The 21,549-nt window shown below is 51.5% G+C and overlaps 4 protein-coding genes across 4 annotated transcripts; 3 read left to right on the top strand and 1 right to left on the bottom strand.

Annotated features, from left to right (window-relative positions):
* Positions 1–2,162: 2,162 nt before the first annotated feature.
* Positions 2,163–3,866, top strand: TGAM01_v205916 (hypothetical protein; the record flags this gene model as incomplete). Its single annotated transcript, XM_018802990.1, has 1 exon — positions 2,163–3,866. One exon carries the CDS (start codon positions 2,163–2,165, stop codon positions 3,864–3,866), a length of 1,704 nt encoding a protein of 567 aa, XP_018663756.1.
* Positions 3,867–13,506: 9,640 nt separating this feature from the next.
* On the top strand, positions 13,507–16,730 carry TGAM01_v205915 (CPA1 family monovalent cation:H+ antiporter; the record flags this gene model as incomplete). Its single annotated transcript, XM_018802991.1, has 2 exons — positions 13,507–15,645; positions 15,705–16,730. The coding sequence occupies 2 exons, from the start codon at positions 13,507–13,509 to the stop codon at positions 16,728–16,730; spliced, it is 3,165 nt and encodes a 1,054-aa protein (XP_018663757.1).
* A 1,756-nt stretch (positions 16,731–18,486) lies between these two features.
* TGAM01_v205914 (hypothetical protein) lies at positions 18,487–19,187 on the bottom strand (the record flags this gene model as incomplete). The annotated part of the gene is made up of 2 exons (XM_018802993.1): positions 18,487–18,788; positions 18,842–19,187. The coding sequence occupies 2 exons, from the start codon at positions 19,185–19,187 to the stop codon at positions 18,487–18,489; spliced, it is 648 nt and encodes a 215-aa protein (XP_018663759.1).
* Positions 19,188–19,598: 411 nt separating this feature from the next.
* Positions 19,599–20,776, top strand: TGAM01_v205913 (N-acetylglucosaminyl-phosphatidylinositol de-N-acetylase; the record flags this gene model as incomplete). The annotated part of the gene is made up of 3 exons (XM_024549750.1): positions 19,599–19,741; positions 20,138–20,421; positions 20,670–20,776. 3 exons carry the CDS (start codon positions 19,599–19,601, stop codon positions 20,774–20,776), a joined length of 534 nt encoding a protein of 177 aa, XP_024405509.1.
* Between the last annotated feature and the right edge of the window lie 773 nt (positions 20,777–21,549).

The raw sequence follows: 21,549 nt of genomic DNA, 5'->3' as shown, positions 1-21,549 counted from the left end.
GATTGACATGCGAAGGATGCTTGAGAACTTTCAAAAAGGTTACCTTCGCACGGGATGGAAGGTAAGCAACCCAATTTTTTTGGGTAATCTCGATTGCAGCGGCACTTATAACAGCCATGGAAGGGGTCGTGTCATTTCCGCGGTAACATTGGGCTTGGACATGAGCCCTTGCTGCGCTTCCCCATGCCGGGGTCAGCTGTGCGGGAGCTGCATTAACAACACCAAATGCCGTCTAGGCCAACAGACAGACCAATGGCACGGTCCGCCGCTAGCTTGAGAGGCCATGCCGACTAACAGCAGATTAGCCGTTTGGCCAGAGCGTACGGGATATCTCAACGGTGAAGATTTCGAGATGAGGCCTTCACGACGAGCACTCGGCACGTTTCTGTCGTTCTGAGGCTATACTCGATGCGTGTAGTCGCTTTCCACCAGCGAATACGGGGTCATGGCAACCGAGTCTTTTGCGCTCTCTCCACAATTGGCTTTTAGTCTTTTAGCGCAGGCTTGTCTGCCCGTCCAAATGCCGCGAAGCGCGGCACGATGCGGTATTGCCTCTGCACCTTTGGCTTGATTCAGCCTCGGCACGGCCGGATTGGGTTCGCGTCGGGGGTGACTACCCACCTCAGGTAGGCTGGGCCTGTACAAGTGCTAGCAAAAGCTGAATAACATCCAATCAGATCCCGGCCTTGACCAGAAACGCCCTGTCACTCGTCCAGCCAAGTGCACATGGCAGGGAAGAGATGCTCTAATCATGTCATTGGCCGGGGTGCAAGTCGCATTACCTAAGTTTTATATGGGAAAGCTCTCAGAAGTGACCCCATATTCATAGATACGGCTGCTGCTTTTCTCTGCCTTATTCTCTCACATGTCATAGCTTGTCTGTCTGTTGTACAAGAGCCTTCTCTCTGAATCCTGGCAACCAGCAAGGTTCAAGCATCAGCGCAACAGATTGCCGGCTGGCAGTCGTACAACTCGTACGAACCGTAAGCATCAGCCCCAGCTCAATTGCTGCATTTAGCAATTAGAAATGCAATGCATTGGAGAGGATTCCGATGTATCGTGCAGGTGATCTTCCAGCATAACGAGCCTGCCACGCGGCTGACGACCCATCGCCAATGTCACATCTCTACCTTGTAAGCGGGCGTGGGCGATGTAAAGCCCCGCCTCCGAAATCTCGCATTGTTTCCTTCAGGAGCTGATACCTATCGCCATCACCAGCCAGTGTTGTTTCCAAACTCAAGATAACACAACTGCACTTGGAATGCAAAGCCATCAAAAAAAAGAAAAAAAGGAAAAAAATCCACCTTCTCACCGCTTCCTCGCCGTAGACAGCACATGCATGCGACCATCCCAAAGTCAGAAAGTGGCGACATGAGAAAACATGGATGGACCAACAGAATCTGATATCATTGTGGAGAGAAGCTGCATAATCGGGCTGCAGGGGGCCCCTCATGTTCCTGTCCTGTCCTGTCCTGCGGAGAGGGTTGCTTGAAAAGTATGTACGAATGTGTAAACTTCTTCATGCTCAACCTAGCAGTAGTGCCAAGTCCTGCGTGGACTGCCGCCTTTCATGGTCCAACAATGGCACTACCCTTATCCTCTGCTAGTGTTTGCGCCAATCGACAGCGGCATGGACCGAGACGTTAACCGAGCGATTCTCCCGCGGTGGTCTTTGTCAACCTGGCCTCTCTGACCCCATTGCTGCCCTCGTACTCTACCTTGTCTGCCTTGTAGGGTTGTGCGATGTGATGCAGTGCTCGCACTTCCCAAAAAGTAAGTATAAACATCAGCTGACCCGGGCTTCGTCTTCAGCTGGCCAGGTTGAGAGTTTGCTTCCTTCCTCGTGTTGTGTAACTATCCCAGTTATTTTCCAGGTGGAAAATGACATGTAGTGCTGTTGGTTCACCCCAGACCGAAAGAGTCTCCATCGCGGTGCATACGGCCGTGGAACTGCATGCGGGCTTTCAAATGCACACCTAGGCCGCGAAAAGGGCCACCTGAAGTGCCCGCTTAGAGTGCCCGCATGCTTTGGAGACTGCCCGCAAGTTGAAATCCCAGATACTAGTAGGTAGGTATATAAGAAGGCGGAGGAATCCGATGCTGGAGTTCGTAATGCAACTAGTAAACCATCAGTCCACGTTGATTTCCCAGCATCAGTCATCATGGTGTTCTCTTTATGTCATTTTGAACTTCACCAGAGTTACTGGAGCGACTTTGATCTCAAAGGAATCAAGATCAAAGTCAAGTCACTCCAGAAAGGCACATTCCAGGACGATTCAGATCAGATCCCACGATATTTCTGGGCCAAGGGCTTCAGAAATCGAGTAAGAAGAGTTCTGGGCCGCAAGCCAAGAAAGCATTCTTTTCCCATCCATCCCGGCTATTCCGAAGCAAGAGCTTTGGTCGGTGATGGCACTGTTCCAGAACTAGCAGCCCTCTCTGACCAAGCCCGGGGCTTCGTCACTGAAATCTTTGGGGACATTGGGGATCAGCCAGAAAATTCGTCTCTGGACGAGAAACAATCTTTATCCTCCTTCGAGTCAGGACCTCGGGTAGTTCAGTTGAAGCTAGCCACCGACCTCCAGAACTGGAAAGATAGTCAGCATGCAGCCGGCAACATTTTGCCACCCAAGGGGACGGGACTGAGTGCGGCTTCGGACGTTACCCTGAAGAAGCTGGGCGCCTCAGACTGGCCTGACGCACTGAAGACGAACAATGCTTTGTTTGGCTGCGGTATTGCCGCCCTGCTCATGGGTGCTGCCGATGCGCGAACCATGTTCTCCAACTATGTAACCGACATGGCCTTTTACTATGAGCACGGTTACAACTACGTCTTTCCGACGCTGGAACCGCTTCTGCAGAGAGGCCTGGAAGATCCACATGCGCTGCGCACTCCAGGAGGGCGCGAGCGTCGAGACGCCGTTTCGCTCGGCAAGCAATACATCCAAGGAAAGATTGCTCTGGAGAAGCGCCATATCAAGAACTTGACGTATCGCTCGGCACGAGTAGATCGACGTACTGCACAGATTATCTCTCTGTCAGAGAGCAGCTTGCTAGGCATGGCAGCCGAGTCGATAGCACGAGGCTTCGACCCAGGTGCCGTTATGGCTGACCTCGTTTTCAGCTCGCCAGGCACTGACGTCGTCGACGTTGGCTGCGACCTGGTCAATTCCGAGGTCATGAACTCCTTCCTGAATGTGACTGACATCACAGAGACGGGCGTCGTAAGCGAAGAAGTGCTGCGCAAGATATACGACGCCTACGCTGCAACAAGCGCCAGAATGTTGACTCAGAGATGGCATGAGCCAGTCGCCAGAATGTGTGCTGCTTTGTATACATGGCACATTCAGAACGATCGACACCTGTTCTTCCGCCGTGCGCTTCTGGGCTGGCCCAAAGCACGAAAGACTCCCGCTCAGCCTCAGTTCGAGGCGGATTTCGACGAAGTATTTGACAAGCAGTACCGCACAACCGGCTTCAGAAGGCCTCTTGATCCCAAATACGCATGCAACGGCGAAGATACATGCGATCACGTCGACCATTTCCTTCATCGCAACCAGGACAAGCCAGTGCTGCGGGAGCTCTGGGGGTTCCTCGTCACGGGTCCATTAGAGTATGTCAGAGCAGGCCAGGTCGATGAGCAGCGTGAATACGAACTTGTTGAGGGCTCACGATTGCGCATGGCCGAGCTTTTCTCTCGCGGCCAGGTGCTCGAGATGGTCTGGATCATCGCCCACGCGAACCACCACGCCTGGCAGGTCAACCACCTGTTTGAGGCCGCCATGTTTGGCAGCATCCTGGACGGAGGCAAATTGGCTGGCAAGCTGGACAGGGCAGAAGAGGCAGAAGAGGCAGAAGAGAAGTAGGGTTTGAGGTGGAAATTGGTGTCTTGACGATAGCTGAGGAATGAAGTTGAAGCCCAACGGTACAAAGTACCAGTGGGGGTCTGTGTCATGTGTTGGGCCTTCCCTGCACATGCACACATGCACCTTTATCTGTTTTTGGTGGCGGGGCATAACACGGCAGAGGCATTCTCGATTTTTTTTTTAGAAACGCAGCATCAATGCGCGTACGCAATGTATGAGACATGATTTAAGCTAAAATGATTTATGTTAATGGGATAATACACGAATAATCTTATTGAAATTCTCTCACACTTATCTTTGAGACCAGCCAGTGAACTTGTACAAGCTGCGAAAACGCGTATCAAATCTTGCATGAAGAGCAATGTGCAGAATGATACGTACAGGACGTAATTGAACAATGACAAAAATGGCAACGTACCATTTCATCCCCGACGCTGATCACGTCTTACAACTCAGCCAAGTCTTCATATTTTCTAATTTCTCTCAAATCTTCCATACAGAATAGTTCTCTCGACTCTTTTTTCCGCGCTTTCATTGAGTCTGCCGCTGATGGAGTTGGCTCGTATGTGTCATTGAGTCGGATAATTGGGGCGCTTTTCTCAGCTCAGTTATTGATGAATGCGTCATATATTCGAAAGCTTTGATATCCGGGATTGCGGTCGTTGCCTTGTTGGTTCCGTCTGTTGAAATTGAGCGCATTGGCTGCAATTGTGGCTACGGCGCTGGTTACATTCAGGATATGATAGCGGTCTCTCTCAACTGTGTAGATTGTGACCAGTATCACTTTTTGAAGAAAAATGTTATCAATTATCGCGGTCTTATTACTCGGCACCCCGGCTATAGCTTATCAAGGCAATTAGGACACGTACAAGACTACATACCTCGTTAATATATACACTCAGTAGCACTGATACCAGTAGTATTAGCTGTGATATAACGTGTACTGGCAGTGTCTTTCAAGAAGTTTTGAAGCAGGGTAAAGACCAGCGGTTGAGGTAAAGACGAAAGGAGAACCGCTAATAATATACATCTATATAACTGCTCCCCAGCGGTGGAACATTGGGTATCATAGCAAGTCGCTGGTTATTATCGACAAAATGAATACAAGCAGCACCATGGCATGCGACAAGTCATGAATCAAATGCCGAATCTGCTGAACCCAAAGTACAATGCTGGATTCTCTTCTGAAGCTGCGCCGCTGCACCCAGCCCTGCCAGGATAACGACCATGCTCTTCAGAGATCACAGCAATGGAGCCCCAGTCGTTTCTTTCTCATAAACTACGCCGCTGCCCCCAGCCCTGCCGGGTTAACGACCATGTAGTACAGAAACAACAAATACCGGTGTCTCCAGTCCTTCTTTCAAACTGCGCCGCTGCACCCAGCCCTGCCAGGATAACGACCATGTTTTCGAGAAAAACTCAATGGCAGCAGATTGTTGCACTTGGCAGCGTTACCTAAGAAGGTCATCGTAGCTTTGCCTTGCCCGAATCATCCAACTCCCACAATGTAGCTGATCCATTTCTTCGTGATGACCTCGTCCTTTGGGATGCGGATGGCGGAGGCCTTGCGAGCGACTTGTTTGCAGCAGCAGTCTTTCTTTTTTGGCTTCCACGTTGATGGCTCTTCTTTCGAGATCCGGATCCCGCGGCTGCAGTGCCATTTGCAGTGAGCTGACCAGCAGTGTGGGGAGTTTCTGTATCAGGTGCGGCTGATTCGTCTCGTTTTTGGCGTTTATTTAAGCTGTTATGGCTATCATCATGTCCAGATCTCTTTTTCGATCTCTTTTGATGTTCGGCGGCTGACTGAGGGGAGGGAGGAGCATCAGGAATAGGTGTATGTGTAGCAGAAGTCTCCAATTTCTGTCGTTTAGATGAATGGCCGTTTTCGTCATCATGTCTGGACCTCTTTTTGATACTTTACTCCTAGTAGACTGCCCTGGAGAAGAAGTATGAGAGGTTGGTGCTTACATAGCAGAACTCTCTAATCTTAGACGTTTGCGTGAAACATCTTCATCTTCATCCCGCCTGACCCTCTTCTCAGATTTCCTTGTCTCAGTGGACGGCTAGGGAGAAGAAACTTACGCAGGAGATCTCTCTAATCTTCGACGTTTGTTTCTCCGTCCGTTAACAACATTAGACTTGATGATGCTTTCGTTTGCCTCTAGCATGACGGAAGAAGAATTTTGTAATACAGGATTAGAGGCTGAGTTTGCTGATTCCTGATGCTGCTGTTCATCAGGCCCCATGCTATCATCATCAAATTGCACCCTCTTCCTAATCCTGTGTTAGACTTTATTCACTGATAGACGATGTACAGGGAATATTTCACCAACCGCTTCTTCTGGGCAGCACTGGGAGACCTGTTGGCCATCCCCCTTGGGAGAGTGAAATCTTCATCCGGCATGTACCTTTCAGGTTCCATATCTCCCTCGTATTCTTCATCCCAAAAGTCAACATGCTACGCCTCCATATTTGGATCTTGATAATCGTCATTGGGATCAATTGCAGTTTTATCAATAGGCTCTTCATGCCAGATCACATCTGCCTCCCAGCCAAGTGCGCTGCCTTTCAAAAGCCGTATTAAATAAATGAAGTAAGGGTTGTGGCAGGCTTGGACGGTTTTATCGAAAGCATCTTTGCATGGAAAGTCTTGCTCGCTATAAAAAATCCGATGTGCGGCGTCTGATTAAAGGGCTTCTAGCTCTGCCAGCTGCTGTTTGTTTCTCTCCCCCATGAGTCTTTTAAAGTCTTCTCTTGTTTTGGCCTCCTTGGCTACTTCTATTGCGATGTCAAAAAACTCGTCCCTTGGGAGAATGGGGATTTGGATCATGTTATATCGGTCCCAATAAGCTCCCCAGAGAACCCTTGATCGGACAGGTGATATTCCATGCCATGCCATCGCTCATCACCTCCCCATGATTTGACATGCTGATCCCATACTTGCATTTGTCTCCTGGTGGGAGTAGGCCTTGGATGTGCGAACAACGGCATTGCGATTATGTTGGCCGTGGCCGCAGTTACGTGAGGCTGTTGGGATTGTGTCGTGATTTCGTGATGTGTATGATCCATGTAAGTGAGACTGGTCCGCAAGGGCGGCAGCCGCCAAATCACCGGAATTACTGGATAAGTTGGCCGCACTGATTCGACGTAGTCTGAATGGCGGGGCAAATTAGGGTACCTAGCAGAATACTGTACTGCAGCATACCTCATGTACCTTATGCATAGGTATGTACCCAAAAGAGGGCAAGGAGATACCCAGGTAGGTAGGTAGGTATGCAGACGATAGTATGCTGAGTCTTTGAAGAAGTACGTATTCACGCATCCTTTTCGTTTAACTGCATGAGCTACAATTGGAGCGATTTTAAGCCAATTGTAGATGCATACGCGGGATAGACGCGCTATGACTACCTGTTATAGAGGGTCTCGAACCTATTACAGCACGACACGGCATTCGCGAAATTGACGCGACAGCGTTGCATTGCAGGTGCTGTTAAAGAGTACATCGTGCGGGGGGCAGTTCTCTCAACCAAACAGCACACCGACCATCAGACAAAACTATATAGAACCTACAATCTGTTGGAAGCGATAATGTGAGTATTTGTAGTCAGTACCTGCATGTATATACATTTAATCAGTCTCTTTGCTTTGGCAGCATGTCTGCTACACCGCAATCCATTTCACCTGCTGAAACACAGGCCAAGCCGCATACCACGAAAGTCGATAGAAGCCATGACCATGTGGATAACAATGAAATATACGAATCGACCCAACTTGCGACCTAGTCCGATTCGCCTCCCGAAGTAAAACCTGCGCTATTTATCGCGAAAGCAGAAGGAAGCCTTGTGATTCAAGACGAGGCTGAAGAATTCGCTCAGCCAGCTTCTTCATTGCAGTCTAGTTCCTACCCGGAAACGAAAGTTGAGACGCCCGTTGCAAAATCAAGAGGAGAGCCTGCAGACGCCGTAGAAAGACGAGGAAACTTAGCTGCCAACAATGACGTTGAAGAATCAACACAGCTGGCCTCTTCACTACAACCCATTTCCTCTTCTCAGAGGAAGGAGCTCAAGTCCCGCATTAAGGAAGCGAGAGAGAGTCTGTTCAAAGAGCCCAAAAGGCCTTCTAACAGTACCTCGCTACAAGACGCTTCTTCTATTCAGGCACAGCTAAAATACGCCGTCGTGAAAACGGATGACATGTCGCCAGACGAAATATTCGTAGCTCTTGAAAGAGCCTCACGGGCTCGATTCGTCGTCAGATCTCTCTATTCCAACCGTGCAAATGAAACTGAAAATTAAGTTATTACACACCCTCCGGCGAAAGATGCTTACCAGCACATAGTGGGCGTCGTTCAAAGCAGGAATCACGTTGACTTTATATTTCGGACGCCCCTTCATCTTCGCCTTCCTAGCCGAGCATCTCGAGCCATGATGGAATCCAAATTGGATTGCCAATTTATTTATGATCCAACAAGCGATAATTGCCTCCTTGTCAATAGATCAGTGGGCTGGGAGATATCTCTATCAATGTCTACTGCACCCCTTGAGCGAATAGATATCCGTGGATCGCATGCCTTACATCCGGGCATGTGGATGATCTCAGTCAAAGGCCAAGATTCCAGTCAACGTTATGCCGCTCTTGGGATCCTGATTACTTCCAGACGATTTAGTGTTTCAATCTACAGAGAGACCAATCCACTACGACCCAAACGACCTATCGAGGACAATGGGAAATTGGCTAAACGACAAAGATTGGGCGACGGCACTAAGAAAATAGCCGTCGACCGTCCCGCAGACTTGAGTCTCAATAAATTGGAAGATTCTTTTCTTCACAACCACACCGCTCGAGAGTTTAATGACAAAACTGTCTCTCCAATTCTGGATCTTATAGATGGAGAAACAGCTGTCATTGAAGCCTCGCAGTCTAGTCCGGTGAATGCAGGAGATTCATATCGACTGCAGCGAGTTAAAAACGTGGTTCTGTTCCGCGCCACAAGCGTGTTTACTTGCCAGCATTCGAAGTGCCCGGAGGTATAGTGGCGAAAGTTCTTCGCTACGGTAATCACTCAATCTATAACCTAATTGGCATTACAAGAAGTTGGAAGGACGAGCAGAAGGCGTTGAGCAACTTGCATCATGTAAGCATTCTACTAGCACGAAAAGACCTGCTCTAATTTCTCCAGAGAAATATTGTGTCTCTAAAGGCGTTTGACGGCCGAGCTTTTGCACTCTATCTAGAGCACCTCCCTCCTTCGCTGAATGCTGTGCGCGAGTCGCCATTCGATCTATCTGATGCTAAGACGATACTCTGCGATATTTCATCTGCTCTCGCATATTTATCGAAACAAGAGATTATACACTATGATAGTAAACCGGCAAACATAGCATATTCCCCTGATCGTGGTGCTGTGCTGATGGATTTTGGTATGGCCGACTCGGTCGCGACCATAAAGCAAGCGCATGGCGGAACTCCCTGGTTCGTTCCCCCCTGAAGTTCTTAATGGGGGAATTCGTGGATTTCCGGGAGATATATGGGCTCTAGGCGTTACAATGCTTCTCGTATTGGAAAAGGTTGCCCTACCAAATTCTTTAGGTCAGCCTGTGTACATATACCAGTTGCATGATACGCACAGCCATTCGCATGGACGAACGAAAGCCTGGTTTATTTTGATAGAAAAGGTAAGGCAAAAAAACTTGAACATTAAAAATGAGATTGAATGTCTAGTTTTCGAGATGCTCCATGGGAATAGTGCGGCAAGGGTTGAAGCTGCAACTATTGAATTGGCGTTGAGGGAGAAGAAGAAAATCGCCTAGGCACTTGTAGATACTGCTGATACTGCTGATACTGCTATGTCTGTGTGGTAGCGTAGTTTGGAGAGTTTGATATGAGACAGGATTTGCGGCGAATTCATGAATTGAAATTCTCTACAAGACTATGATTTAGGAGAAATATTGTTCAACACTCCAGTATCACTACTAATCACCACAGCTGTAGCTGAACAAGTCATTTAGACCATGTAAAAAATCCAATTGCCATGGATATCTATTGGAAGTAGTGTTGGCATCAGTGGCCGCTGTGGCCCCCGTTATAGCTGGAGTAATGCATAACCGAAAGGAGGTGCTGGAGGACCTTATTTTTTGTACGATATTGTCAATTCAATTACATATTGTAATTGCATAATCGAAACTCGTACACGGCTTCTTTCTGTCGCGTGGTTCATGGCCTTGCAAGAGCTCACGAAAGTCTACAGGGTATGTCAGCATCTACGGTAATAGCCGTGACATAGATCATGCACGAAGACCAAAGCGACACCGAGGCATACCATATTTGTGTCAATTTGGCAAGATACCTACAGCAAAGGAGAAGAAACCTCACTTATATCTTATACTGCAGCACGAGTGCATGGCTATTGGAGGGACTTATGCAGCCATTCGAAGCCATGTTCCAAAAAGTTTCACGCCAAGTTGTTTGACTTGGCCGATTATCCGATGGAGGAATGCTGTGCCACCACCCACCCGACAGCTTGATGGTTGCTCAAACGGAAATGGAAGATTCCAAGAAGAATGTCAATTAGCAAACACCCATTCCGCAATTCGCCGTCAGAGCCGACCTAATCTGATGAACCGCGTGCGTGCATGATATGCGCAGCCTCCGCCACGACAGCAACATCAGCGGTGGTTGGAAACAAGATGCAGATCCAACGCACGAGAAAACTGCGTAGATCCCACCTTTTTTCACCACCGTAACGCATACCGTGTTCTTGTTTTTTTTATCTTAAATCTCACATGCAAACGCACCCAAACGCGGGGGAGCAGCAAGCGATAAACTGCACCGCTGGTACATCTGGCGAATCATGTCAGGCTGTCAGATTTGACAGATTCACAGTGCAAGACCCCCAAGCTGGGAGGTGCCTCCAAACAGCTAGATGATAATCCGATCTGCAAGGAAAAGATTGTCGTATGCAGCTCTATTCCATGGCATGACACCATCCGCAGGTCCTCACATGATGGATCACTGCGCGGGGCAAGAGAAAGGCCAAGACAGACGGATCAGCCCCTTTGTTTCGCTGGGCAATTGATAGCTCAGAGCCAAGAGAGTCATTTATCAGTTTAAGATTTCTTTTCTCTCGAAGACCGAACAAGTTTAGCAATAAGATTTAGAGCAAACAACGCTCAGCTGAAGCTCATGGGCTGGCTGATGCTGGTAGGGGGCCTCGGGTACGTACGGCCAGCGGCTGGGGGCTTGACTCCCGTGTTGGTCCGCAATCAAATCTAGATGAGCCGTCCGAGTTACAGTTAGGCGCCGAGAGATAAGCATAAACCGTACGGCAAGAAGGCGAAAAAAATAGGGGGGCTGTTAGTGGCAGCATTACGGTTGGCTGCTTGTTCTTCCGGAGTCCCAAATCCTCGCCAATGCCGGCGGGTGGAAAACGCCAGAGAGCAATAATTCACGGGGTATCCCGGGACAAACATCCTTGAGTTTTGGGGTGGCTGAAACTAGCTGAAAGAATAGGACGGCAAATATTTGCCAATCGGGCATAAAAGGGAAGAAGAAAAAGAAAGTTGCGGGAGGAACGCGGGCATCTAGCCCCCAATGGAAGCATAATTGCAGCCCAAAATCTAATAAATCGGAAAACAAGTCAAGAACAAGATTTAAAAATAGCAACAAAAAGAAAAGGGAAGAAAACATAGCAAAGTAGAGCAAAAGGGAATAAATAGAAAATGCCCTACAACAAAGGCAGAGCCGTGCCGAGACCTTGGCTGGTTTAGGCGAAGCTCTGTCTCACTTGTAGCTTCGCGTATTGAAAGCAGAAAAGTAAAGAATACGACATGGGCAATCACTTGCAGTTGGCGCATCTGAGTCATCACGAGGCGGGTGAGACAAGGCAAGGAAAAGGGAAGAAACGAAAATCAACGGGAAAGGCGCAACGATTCCGGCAAACCGGATCGGCCTGTCTCACAGCTGCTTGCAGAGGAGTGGGCGATGGAGAATAAAAACCCGCTGGAATTCTTGAATGTTTACCATTGATACAACAACACGAAACAAGAACAGAATGATTACAAGCAAATGCCGAATTCGTCATCCATGATTCCTGATTCCTTGAAATCCAATTCCGCCCAGCCAGCCAAGCTGCTAAGAAAACTCAGATGATCTGATCCCAGCCATTGGCAGACGCCTGGCTCCAGCATTGAAGCGGCTGCTAGTGGCCCTTTGGCGGTCGCCGCAGTGGATGCGCGTCCCCTGTAGCAGCGACGCAGTGACCCCACGCACAGCGCCTGCAGTGCGTCAGTGCGGCCAATGCATCAGCGCTGGCGGGCAAACCTTGCAGCGGTAGCTCCTTGGCGGCCTTGCATCGTCCAGCTTGGCTTTTGCGCTTTCAGGTTCTGTGCATCGCCCGGAATAAACGACAAACGCACTTGACTCTTATCGATTACACCAAACAGCAGCAGCAACATCGACAACATCTCGATGACAGATGAAACACCACCGTCAGTGCTCTGCCTTTAGCTGATATATAGCACAGCTCAGCTCAGCTGCATCCCCCGTAGCGCCGTCCGCAGCTTTCCCCAGAACTGGCCTCCGGACCCCCATTCTCTGCTTCCGGCCCACGGGCGTCTTCCGGGGCCATCGGCAGTTCCTCTATCGCGGCCTCGGAACCGACGCCTCCGATGCCAGCAAGTGACGACACCAACACAGCCTCAAATAGAGGCCGTCTACAGTTGCAAGTCCCCACGGGTCCACTGTGTGTGTGTGTCGTCCGTCAAACTTTGGCGCTACTGCGGTCCCAAGCCAGACCAAAGTCCACTTTATCTTATACTTCCATCGCTGCTTCTACGGCGTTGCCTCTTTTCCAAGCCCTTGGCGCGACGTTCGGGCTCTCTCCATCCCTTTCTCTTTTTTCTCTTTCGCTACTAGCGTGGCAATCTTGCCCGTTGCAATTCTTATCGTCGTCCTCATCCCGCCATACCTACACGTGCTAACCCACTTCTTCTCAACCCCGTCCACCGAACCTTGTCCATTCCCAGTTTCTTCTCTTGCCCATTCGTATCGACTCTCGCTTTCAAACTTCTTTTGCTTTCCTTCCTTCTTTCTCCTGCATGTCTCGCCATCACGACATCCCTGGCTCGGCTACCATTGACTGGGGCGTCAGACCAAGATTGCAGTGCCAGCCCGAAGGCCGCTGCTTCTCCCGGCACCAGCTTCCGTCAAGGCCTCGACCGGCGCCTTGAGCCGGAAACCGCAGAGACCCTGTGATCTGTTTTGGCTCGCGAGATCGGATCTTGAAACGAGGCTAGAAAGAATAAAGGAACGAGCAGAAGGGGAAGGCGAAAGAGAAAAAGGCAGGGACGGCAAGAGGTGCTGCCCTCTGGAAAAAAAAACCATTCGGCGAGTGGCTTCGAAGTTAGGTACTTTGCTGGGAGCAACCGCCACGAGTGCTGGCAAGGAAAGCGCTGTTGGGAGGACAAAAAAGGAAATCAGGCGACCCTAAGAGGAGGAGAATACAATTACGAGGCAGGGATAAAAGCAATTCCAGACGCAGACGCAGACACAGACACAGACCTACAAAAGTCCGCCAGAATCGGATATCGTCATCGCATAAATACACACAACCCACGAGCCAATCGTCGACAAATCGCCCGCCATGGCGTGGGACAACCTCGACATCACCAAGCCGCACCTGGTGTACATCATCCTGGGCGGCTTCACCTCGCTCTTCATGCTCTGCTCGTCCATCATCAAGGAGCGCATGTACATTGGCGAGGCCACCGTTGCCACGCTCTGCGGCGTCATCTTCGGGCCTCATGCCGCCAACCTCATCAACCCCCAGTCCTGGGGCAACGTTGACACCATCACCGTCGAGTTCTCGCGAATCGTCCTTGTCGTCCAGTGCTTCGCCGTCGGCGTCGAATTACCCAAGTTTTATATGGAGAAGCACTGGCGCTCAGTAGTCTTTTTGCTGGTGCCCGTCATGGCTGTGGGCTGGCTGCTGGTCAGTCTCTTTGTCTGGTGGATGATTCCGTCGCTCAACTGGCTCGACTCGCTCGTCGTGGCCGCCTGTGTCACCGCCACCGATCCTGTTCTGGCCTCGTCAGTTGTCGGAAAGGGCAAGTTTGCTAAGCGCGTGCCCAAGCACTTGCGAGATCTGCTGTCGGCCGAGTCCGGCTGCAACGACGGCATGGCCTTTCCCTTCATCTACCTCTCGCTGTACCTGATCCAGTTTAACCGCGACGCCGGCGAGGTTAGCTTCCACTTCGTCGTCTACGTGATTCTGTACGAGTGCATCTTTGGCGCCTTCTACGGCTTCATGATTGGTTACATTGCCCGCCGCGGTATTCGCTTCGCCGAAGAGCGCGAATTCATCGACCGCGAGAGTTTCCTCGTCTTCTACTTTGCCCTCTCTCTCTTCTGCGCCGGTTCGGGTAGTATCCTCGGCGTCGACGATCTGCTGGTGGGCTTTGCTGCCGGAGTCGGTTTCTCTAACGACGGCTGGTTCGGCGAAAAGACGGAGGAGTCACACGTTTCCAACGTCATCGACTTGCTGCTCAACTTGGCCTACTTTGTCTACTTTGGCACAATCATCCCCTGGGAGCAGTACAACAACGGCTTCTTGGGCATGGAGGTGTGGCGTCTGGTCGTCATTGCCCTCTTTGTCATCTTCTTCCGCCGCATCCCCATCATGATGATGCTCAAGCCCTTCATACCAGACATCAAAAATTGGCGAGAAGCCCTCTTCGCAGGCCACTTTGGCCCCATCGGCGTCGGAGCCATCTTCGTCGCCATCCTCGCGCGGTCTGAGCTGGAGCACGACGAGCCCGTGCCGCTATCGGAGCTGCCGTCATCCGATGCTCCTCACTTCAACCTCATCTACCTGGTCTGGCCAATTGTCACGTTCCTGGTTATCTCCTCCATTCTGGTCCATGGTTCATCGGTGGCCGTCTTTACGCTCGGCAAGCGCATCAACACTTTGACGCTAACCATGTCCTACACCGCCGCCCCTGACGATGGGCCGTCATGGATGAATCGACTGCCAAGGATCTCATCCCAGTCTAGATCCCAGGCACGCACCATGTCAGATGCGTCCCTGGATGACTACAAGGTGCCCGACTTCCCCCCGGGCACCATACCCCCACCCGGCCAATTCCTCCGTCGGCAGCGAGAGAAGGAAGACGACACCAACGGTCGCTCAAACAGTCGTCCGTCTTCACTGTCGGGCAGGAGAAGAAGAAACAAAAAGTGGGACGATGGCCGTGGGCCTGGAGGCCCCATCAGCCAGTCGGCCATCTTTCCCAACCGTCCTGCTTTGGCGTCACCCCCACCCGAGAGGGAGACGCCGTCGCCTCCAGAGGCCCGAGACTCCAACTTCTCTGGTGATAGCCCTACAGAGGTGGATGTTGAGAAGTCGGATGATGCAGAGGAAGAACGCGGCCGCCGCAGGAACAGCGAACACAGCCCCCGGGCCAGCCCCCGGACCAGCCCCCGGGCGCCGCAGGTCAATGTTTACGAGGAAGGAGAGCATCTGGTCTTTGAGAATGATGACGGCGAGGTTGTAGATCAGCGAGCGGTCCCTCATGAAGGTGGAGGTGGAGAAGAAGGAACGACTCTCCCAACACTTGGGGGCCGACGCCAATTCAAAACCGGAGCAGAACCATTCCACTGGACAATGAGCGGCATCCGACGTAAGATGACGGATGTGTACAGCTCTGAGTTGGAAAAACGAAAAGAAAAAGACAAGTCCCACCGACGACACGAACCTGCTCGAGCCTATCAGTTCGGCAACACGGTATGAATTTCTTGTACGCCTTTCTTACACGTGCGTTAACTGACTAAATTGTTACACAGATTATTGTCGAAGATGAGGACGGAGAGGTCGTCAAGACTTATGAACTCCCCTCGCAGAGACAGCCTGGCCAGGAGGGTACCCGGATCAACAACAGTCTCAAGTACTTTGGCCTCGGTGCTCTTGCACGCCAGCCCGAGAAATCTGCCGAGTCTGCTGCCGAAGAAGGCAAGGCAGGCGAATCTTCTGCTGCTGGTGCGGCCGCCGCCGCTGCTGCATCCGCTGCGTCTGCTGCGTCTGCTGCCACGGCTGCTGCCACGACCGCAGCTACTTCTGCGGCTGCGTCTTTAGCCAAGCCCGTATTCAAGCCTGGTTGGACCACCGGCTTTGGTGTCCTCGGCGGTGGTGAGGGCCGCAAGAAGAGCGTGGTGCAACAAGAAGACTCGGCGGACGACAGACAGATTCGCTTCACGATTGGAGGAGTGGGACGACGCATGACCAAGGACGACTTCATCCGAGAGGTGCAGAAGCTGGACGTTGGCACGCGCAAGGAGGTTGTGGACCAGTCGACGGCATCCAACGCGCTCAAAGCTGTGGCCCGCCAAGATCTGTCACAAAGAGGAGCCAATCGTTCTTCCAACATCCCCGAGATTGTCGAACCCGAGCCCAGCACCACCTCTGAAACCACCTCAGCGTCCCCCTCCGTCTCTCCTAGTCCTATTCACAGCGCCCGAAACTCTGAATCCGTCTCTCCTGGACGGCAAGCCGATATTCCTCGGGGCCGTCGCAACAACACTTTGCATCCTTCCGAACTACAGGGCGAAACTGCCGTAGAACGGAGCCGCCGTCTCGCAGCACTGGGAGGCCAAGAGAGCGAGATGGAAGGTAGCGGCAGCAGAACAAGCCATTCACAAAGGCGCGATATGGCAGGTGAAACACCGGCCGAGCGAAGGCGACGTGAAGCAGCCCTGGGAATGGGCGGCGCGGCAGCTACTGAGGATAGCGACTCGGACGACGAGGGCACGCCCCGAGTGCCTCCAGCCCGAAGGGGCATTCGCTTCGCGGAGCAGCCGAGCAGACAAAAGTAATCTGTCAGACGTTTCCTATTTTTCCTGCTGATTTTACTGTCTCTGTTTGGAGCATGATGAGCATTTATTTACTTATCCGCCTATTTCTTTTTAATTACTGTGCTACATGAAGAAGAACCTGAGAAGAGCCTGATACCACTATTCACATAGACCAGTTTGCTGTTTTTTTTCCCTCCTCCTTTTTCTTTACCATTATTACCTGCGGAAGAAGAGGAGGAGAGCCGAGAAGAATGACAAAGCAGAAAAGAAGATGAGAGAGTGAGAAGAAGAAAGGAAGGCAAAAAAGGAGCGATGTGATTTCTAGCCATCATGTTGCATAGCGTGATCTGCATAAAGATGTATGACCGAATGACGAGGAATCAAAAATGGGTGTTCTTTGTTTATGTCTTATTCGTTTTCTTTTATTCTAATTTCTGATACTCATTTCTTTTCATTTGATCGCATATTGCTTTTTTACGTGTGCAGATATCTTTGCTTCGAAAGGGGTTATTTGACGTTGCGAAATGGTTTTGCCGGGATTTACGTATTGCTAGTGTACGAGGTCTATGATATAGGTTATATTCCGGCGAATAAAATTGAGTTGTTTTTTGGCTGATTTCCTTCTAGTTCCTTGTGATGTAATCTTGAGTTGTACCAAAGATGTGGTTCGCCCGTAGACAATGGTATCATGGCTTTATGGCGTGGTATTTTCAACGCTCCATCTCGGGCAAAAGTGGTTCTACCCCTGACTAGTGCCCAGCTATGGAAATGGTCCAAGCTCACCTATTTCAACAAGCCTGTGATAGTATCGGTTTAGTATTTTTTGACCACCGACAAAGCAGCAAAAACACAATGCCGTAAATCATCTCCATCTGTTTGAAATGCATTTAACCATTTATACTTGACAACACAAGCTCAATTCCACTGAGTCGGGAAAGAGAAAGAGAAAAATGGACTCCAACAACAACCAAGACTCGCCGCTCTCCACGTCCGCCAACGTCATCGGCATCCTCACCTTTGTCGTGGCCATTGCCGCCGCGGCATACGCGCGCATCGCCTTTCTGCGGAACAGCGACGATGAGTATTTCCGCGTAAAGACGTCGCTGTCGTGGTACAAGACGGAGTCGACGTGGCTGGCGGAACTGCTCCGCGCGATGGACGATGCGCAGGAAGACGACGAGAAGAAAAGGAATGGACATCACAGGCACAAGCAACGGCGGCAGAGGCAGCAGCAGCAAATGTACAAATTTGTCATGGACGATTTGCTGAATCTGGAGCAGAGGCTGCTGGACCTCGTGACGGATATAGAAGTCAAGTCTGCGCTGAGGGGCGCTTCTGAGTGGACGCTTCTGCCGAGACGCTGGGCAGCGGGGGGAACAGCGACGAGGCCCTCTGTGGCGGTGTCGTGGTTGGGCGTGAGGACAAAGGCGCTGGAGCTGGTGAGGCAGCGGGAGGCGCTGACGGCGAGGGTGCAGTTTTTGCAGGTGAGCATGATTTCGGCGCGGATGGGCGATTTGGAGGCGAGGATGAAGGTGCTTGAAAGGACTTTGGTGAGGCCGGATGATGGCGATGAAGAGACGACTGAGGAGTGGCAGTCGGATTACGGAGAATAGCAAATGTCGAGATGAAATAAAAAAAAACCATATAACTTTTCTCTATTCGCTGTTCCTCTCGGAAAAAACACAATGCTTGATTTTTGCTTTAACAAACGGCTGGTGAAAGACAAAACATCTTTCTTCTATTTCTTCTTGTCGAAAAAAAAAAATTATTGATTTGCTTATTTGATCGAATACCCATTCACCCACATGTACACGCCCGTAACGGCCAAACTGGGCACCGCCCACAGCAGGTCCAGCTCGACCACGGCCCACAGCCAGATGCACCCCAGCGGCGGCGCGCTCTTCATGTTATACAGGTAGCCCCTAGAGTTTGTAGTGTAGACGAGCGCGCAGCCGGCGGTGCAGCTCATGGCGAAGAAGAGCAGCTGGCGGAGGGGCCGCTGGAAGCGTCGCGGCAGGCCGGGGATGAGGATGGCGTTTGGTTCGGAGGGGTGGAGGACGTAGAAGAGGATGAAGAAGGCTGTCAACATGACAATTAACACATGGTTTGTCTTTCAAGAGACGATGACTTACCCAGGAACGCTCGGCCGGCGTTTTGGATGACTCGATCCCATTTAATCTCTGTGCCGTACTGGTTCATCACCAAGACGTCAAACGTGACGTGCAGCGTCGCCAGCGTCGTCGTGTATAGCAGCGCCTCGAGGAAGCGCTCCGCTCCGGGTGACATCTTTCCCTCTTCGTCGTCGTCGTCTTCGTCTTCATTTTCGTCCCCGGCAAGCTGTCTTTCCCGCTTGGCGGCCTTTTTGAAGAGCTGCTGCTCGTCGGCGAGCTGGAGGAGTGTTTGTTCGGATGGACCCGAGCGGTCGGGCTGGCGGAGCTTGATGGCCTTGGGGGGCTTTTCTTTGCGATTCTTGACCATTTTGCGTCGGTTGAAGTAATTGGATATATTTATGACTGTTTTTTATGTGAATTGAGAAGAAATGAGCCAAAGAGTGGCAGTGTGAATGTATCTGGTGTTTGCTGGCGATGGTGAGATACGTGTCTCGTGTTCAGTTCAAGAAAAATAATGGAAAGTTGACAAATGACATCAAATCGGCCGGTCGGTCGACATCAGCCGAAGAAGGCTGCGGCGGGGCCAATCAGCGGCCACAGCAGAGACTCCGCAGTGGCATGTCAGTGGGGGATGCTTTATCGATAATGCTATCGGTGGTGCCCCTGGCAGTGGCGCTATCGACAGCTGTAAGTTGCGATTTAGAGTAGCACAAGATCAGATGCATAAACAGCTGTACACATACTGGCTGTATTGATTTGATACTAGTATTGATAGACGATGCCTAATCAGCTCCATTCCACAGCTACACCTTGCATCTTCCTGCCAACTGCCGCCTCCATCCCTCCGCGTGATCCCTCGCCGCGGCCTCCTACTCGTCCGCTGCAGACGTCAAGCCCGATCCCTTGCAGCAAATCTGGCGCGTTTCACCCTGCTGTCCAATGGCCGTCTGCCCGCTAAAGCTAAAGCCAGGCCCTGGAGCCACAGCGCACGGCGGCCTGCAGAGGCGCTTTCCGGGCTTCTCCCCCACTTGTCCATCCCGCCTTTTCAATTTTAAAGCCCGCCCGTCGCAGAAAAAAAGGCACTCGGCTTGTTACTTGTACCACTTCCCCAACAAAAACACAAACAACAGCCACCAGAGCAACATCGTCGACTTCAAATCGCGGCTCGTCCTTTATTCTTCGAGGCAGTTTGTCCCAGCGGCCACACACGCGCTCGTCTCCCGCAGCTTCAGCCTCAGCCTCAGCCTCGGCCTCAACCGCAACCTCGCTTATCGTCCTATCGATTCTCTCCGTCATCGCCGCCGCCATGCCCACCAGCCTCAGCCTGCCCTTCAACCTGCCCTTTGACCTCGGTTTCAAGGACCTGCCCATCGACTCCAACGCGCTGCTGGTGCTGGCCGCCTCGGTTGCCGCCGCCGTGCCGTGCATCTACATCTGCACCGCCAACGCTGTGCGCAACCGCTTCCCGGAGCTGCTGGAGAAGCGCGTGTGTCTGCTGATTGCCCACCCGGACGATGAGGCCATGTTCTTTGCGCCGACCGTGCTGGCCCTGGCACGCCCCGATACGGGCAATCACGTCAAGATTCTCTGCTTGAGCTCAGGTATGGCGAGCCCGTCTGTTTCGCTGCAAGCGCCCAATTGCTGGCGTCTCCATGTCTATGGCTTTCTGTGCGGAGGAAGAGGGGGAGGATCCGGATGATCATGTCATGTGGGGTGTTTAAGGTTGTGGAGTATTGGCACGTTGTTAGCCACGCGATGCATGTGACGAAGAGCAGAAAGCCAGGCGAGATGATGCCGAGAAGAGGGCTTTGTGCGCATTCGAATGTTGGACTGACGTGGGCTTTTCTAGGCAACGCGGATGGACTAGGCGAGACGCGAAAGAAGGAGCTCATCCAGAGCGGCCTGGCCCTCGGTCTTCGAGACGAGTCCGACGTCTTTGTCGTCGACAACCCGTAAGTACCGCCAGCCTCTACAGCGCGAAACAAGTACGGCACTGACACAATTGGCGTCTATTACAGCAAGGACTTCCCCGACTCCATGACCACGCACTGGGACGAGACCAAGATCGCAAATCTGCTCACAAAGGCCTTTGCGCCGCAGCTTGCGCAACAGCGAGCCGAAAATGTCTCCGAGCCCACAGCCAACATCGACGCCCTCATTACCTTTGACGGCCAGGGCGTATCGTCCCACCCCAACCACATCTCTCTCTACCACGGCGCGCGAGGCTTTGCGAAAGCCCTGACTGAGGGCAAGCCCGAATGGAAGAGCCCCGTCGACGTCTACACGCTCAACACCGTCAGCCTGCTGCGCAAATACTCTGGCGGCCTGGACCTCTTCACCACCATTGCCTCATCACTATTCACCCCGAACAAGGACCCCGAGCGTCCGGAGAAGCTCATTTACGCCAACAACCTCATCGGCTCAGAGCCCAGCCTGGGCACTGCGCTGAGCGCCATGACCACGGCGCATAAGAGCCAGATGGTCTGGTTCCGCTACCTGTGGCTCGGGTTCAGCCGATACATGCTCGTCAACGACCTGAGACTGGAAAACGTTGAAGAGGAGAAATGAAGTTGAAAAAACATCAAACATGGAAATAAGCAGAAAAAAAATTGGAAATATTATGAATCAATTTGAACAAGACATTACGAGAATGACGTGTAGAGAAGCCAACAAGGTAGGGAATCTTGGACGTATAAATGGATCATTGGAGACGGAAAGGGAGGGAGGTG

This window comes from Trichoderma gamsii (assembly GCF_001481775.2).
Source record: "Trichoderma gamsii strain T6085 chromosome Unknown Scaffold_19.2, whole genome shotgun sequence".
In the NCBI taxonomy this organism is placed as follows: Eukaryota; Fungi; Ascomycota; class Sordariomycetes; order Hypocreales; family Hypocreaceae; genus Trichoderma; species Trichoderma gamsii.
Note: the sequence above shows the minus strand (reverse complement) of the source record. Positions and strands in the feature narration are given on the sequence as shown.